We start from the raw sequence: 3236 nt of genomic DNA, 5'->3' as shown, positions 1-3236 counted from the left end.
CTGGGGTTGGGGAGGGGAGTCAGGGGTTGTGGGGCCACTTGAAGGACCATGGGGGTGGTGGAAATGTGGGGAACATGCAAGAGGGGGGCCTGGGCCATGTGGGTGGGGAGGCTCTGCCAGTGCCTGGGGCTGTTGGGAGATGCTGGAGGGCTGGGCATAGCAGCCTAGGCTGGGCACCATGCCTGGCAGAGGACTTGGGGCAGGGTATCAGGATGCAGGGAGCTGTGCGGAGGAGCCAGCCCAGGCCCTGCAGCCCATATCGGGGCAGGAGGCGAAGCAAGGACAACCCTGAGGCTGAACTGAGCAGGGGAAATTGGGTGGACATCAGGGCTGGGGCAATGGGTCATGGTCCTGGGTCTTGTATCACACAGTGAAATCTGCTGTCTCCTTTCCCGCAGATGGCCCCGGAGACTGAACGCTGCTGACAGGGGCTGTGCATGAGTGGAGGGAGAGCAAGAGCCCAGGTCCCAGGCTGTTGCGGGGTCTCTCCTGGTGGAGAAAATGGCAGCTGAGCTGGAGCCCGTGGCAGCTGTGGACTTTCCCTTGGCAGCGCTGGTGCAGGCCGAGGTGAAGATGGAGAAGCAGGATGCAGGAGGACTCAAGGCAGGAGCGGAGGGAGTAGGAAAAGTCTCTCGTGTCATCCAGGCTGGGGCTGGTGGGGCATCCCCGAGACGGTCAGCCCCGCAGCATGTAACGCAGCAGCTGAAAGATGAGCCGGTCCAACAGCATGAGATCCAGGGGCAGGAGGTGAAGCAGGCCATGCAGACCTCTTTTGAGGCTAAGCTGCCCTTGGTGACTCCACAGCCGGCACTGGGGGATGACCTCCCCAACCCAGAGACGTGGCGTCAACGTTTCCGCGGCCTCCGATACCAGGAGGCCGAGGGGCCGCGGGACGTTTGCAGCCGCCTGCGGGAGCTGTGCCAGCGCTGGCTGGAGCCCCAGCACCGCAGCAAGGAGCAGATGCTGGAGCTGGTGGTGCTGGAGCAGTTCCTGGCCGTCCTGCCCCGGGAGATGCAGAGCTGGGAGTGGGAACGCGGCGTGCAGACCTGTGCCGAGGCCGTGACTCTGGCTGAGGGGTTTCAGCTGGGGCAGGTGGAGGACAAGGAGATCCAGGTGAGAGCATTTCACCCTGATCATTGATGCATCTCCATGTGTCTGGGGGGTGTTCTCTCCCGCCCCATCTCTCCTAGTTCTCAGCTCCCCAGTGACTTATTTATCCTGCCCCCAGGGCACGGTGAATGTGAAGGTCGAGGCGGTGTCTTCAGTCAAGACGCAGCCCACTGGGGCACTGCAGCAACCTGTTGATGGCTGTCTGGAGCAGCCAAAGGCCCATCCTGCGGACATGCTTCTGGAGGAGGCAGGGCAGAGGAAAATCCCAGGGCCTCAGGACAAGCCTCTCTGTATCCCAAAAGAAGAGCCCCTGCCCGATGAGGAGTTGGGTAAGATACCAGCTGCAGGCGATAGCATGGGTCTGGGTGCCGGAGTGGCTGTCCTGCCTGCAGGGAAGAGGCTTTTATGCTTGCACCTGCCTGCGACAGGGCGCCCCTATGTGTAACCACGTGTCTGGGGTGGGACATAGCTCTGATCTCGGGTGGGCTGTCCCAGGGCGAGGGCCTCACTGAGCAGGTATGCATGCAGCACCAGCTAGAAAGATGGTTCACCTTGGCTCGACCTTGTAGCTCTATCATGGTCACAAGCAATGATGTGATTCATTTCCAAGCAATCGATGTTCACTCACCCCTTTCTCAAGCCCCCCATGAGCTCTCTGGGGCCAAGGGACTGGTGCAGGTGTTGGGGGAAGTGAGATTCCCCAGTGAGATCTGGCTGGTTCACATACAGCTAACCCAAGGCTTCTGTCCTGCTGCAGATTTCCCCAAAACCAAGGAGACCTGGGAGCTGTCAGGAAATGAAAGCTCCTCAAGCCGGTGCCCCAGACGAGGCCTTTCCCCAGGAGCAGGTAAAGAGCAGCGGTTTTACCCTTTCCAGCAGCAGGAGACACCATCCAGCAGTGAGAAAATCTCTTTGCCAGAGCATTTTGATGCAGTCACTGCTCCAACAGAGCACTTTTCCTTGCTTTCCCAGCGCCCCTGCAAGCATTGCACGCACCCTGGAGAAGATGAACCTTGAATCTGCCCTGTCCTCCCCTCCCATTAAAATGTGGATGCCGCCCCAGCACCAAAATCCCTCGCGGAGCAATGTCCCTGCAGTCTCTTGCATGGTATTGTGATCGCCACCCTGCCCTGGGAGAGAGTTCTTGTGGCTCATCTCCGGCTCCCTGCCTGTGCAGGTCTATTTTAGAAAGAGCGGTGGGACTTTGAATCCTCCTTCTCGCCCCCTCTTCCACACGCCCAAGTCTCTGGTTGCCTTATTCACAGGCCAGTACAGGGGAATGGCAGGGCTTCCCTCCTGCCCGCAGCACCCAGGCTAACCTGTGGATATTTCCCCCACCCAGCAGGTGCAGGGACCCTGACCAGAGCTGACCAGCTGCCTCCCGAGGAAGGGCCTGTAAAGCTGGAGCTGCAGAGGACTTCCCCGGGGAGACTGGGAAAAGGGGGCTCTCTAACGTTTGAGCTGGACCAGGTGTGGCCGCGGCAGGACAGGCCTTCCAAGCAGAGGGGGAGCATGGAGGTGAGCTGGGCACTGGCTGCACTTGGGGGTGGGAGTGCAGCTGGAGCAAAGCCCAGGAGGATGGAGGGTGCTGGGAAGAATTTGGGGACTGGGGAGACCTGAAGAGAGACACGTCTCTGGTGATAAGCTGCAAAAGCACCAAACTGGCCGTATCAGGAGCTCACTCCCAAGTTCACACAGGCAGAGGTGCTGGCACTGAAAGGCACGGTCACAGTCCATAGAGCCAGGTCTCTGCTTCTGAAAGTGCTGCCTGGGCTTCCTCCGAGGACCAAGCGGAGAGAATATGATGAGTTGGGCTAAGGCAGATGCACTAACTCCTATGTCCACAGCTGTGTCCACATCACACGTCAGCTGAATAATGGGGAATTTTGCACCCCTACCTGTCATAGCCAAGCTTGCAAATATTGTAGGACAGAGTAATTCCTGATAGGGTGTGGGGGCTGGAAGCAGCTAGAGCAGGAAATATTAATGGTGGCTGCGCACTTGTGTCTGCAGCCCCGGGACGCCTTTGAGGATGTGGCCGTGTACTTCACCCGGGAGGAGTGGGCGCTGCTGGACGATGGAGACAAGGGGCTTTACCGGGACCAGATGCTGAGGAATTACCAAGC

At 59.3% G+C, this 3236-nt stretch overlaps 1 protein-coding gene across 1 annotated transcript in view; it reads left to right on the top strand.

The window, feature by feature from the left end:
* The first annotated feature begins 14 nt into the window (after positions 1-14).
* LOC106723348 (zinc finger protein 436-like) overlaps positions 15-3236 on the top strand; it is an 11867-nt gene continuing 8645 nt past the window's right edge. Inside the window, exons 1-2 of the mRNA XM_025195597.1 lie at positions 15-1113; positions 1229-1439. Coding sequence (XP_025051382.1) covers positions 502-1113; positions 1229-1439 — 823 coding nt within the window. The 5' untranslated portion in view covers positions 15-501. The remainder of the gene's footprint in view (positions 1114-1228; positions 1440-3236) is intronic.

The sequence above is a fragment of the Alligator sinensis genome, unplaced genomic scaffold (assembly GCF_000455745.1).
Source record: "Alligator sinensis unplaced genomic scaffold, ASM45574v1 scaffold2126_1, whole genome shotgun sequence".
In the NCBI taxonomy this organism is placed as follows: domain Eukaryota; kingdom Metazoa; phylum Chordata; order Crocodylia; family Alligatoridae; genus Alligator; species Alligator sinensis.
The sequence above is the reverse complement of the archived record's forward strand: the minus strand, read 5'-3'. Positions and strand labels throughout refer to the sequence as shown.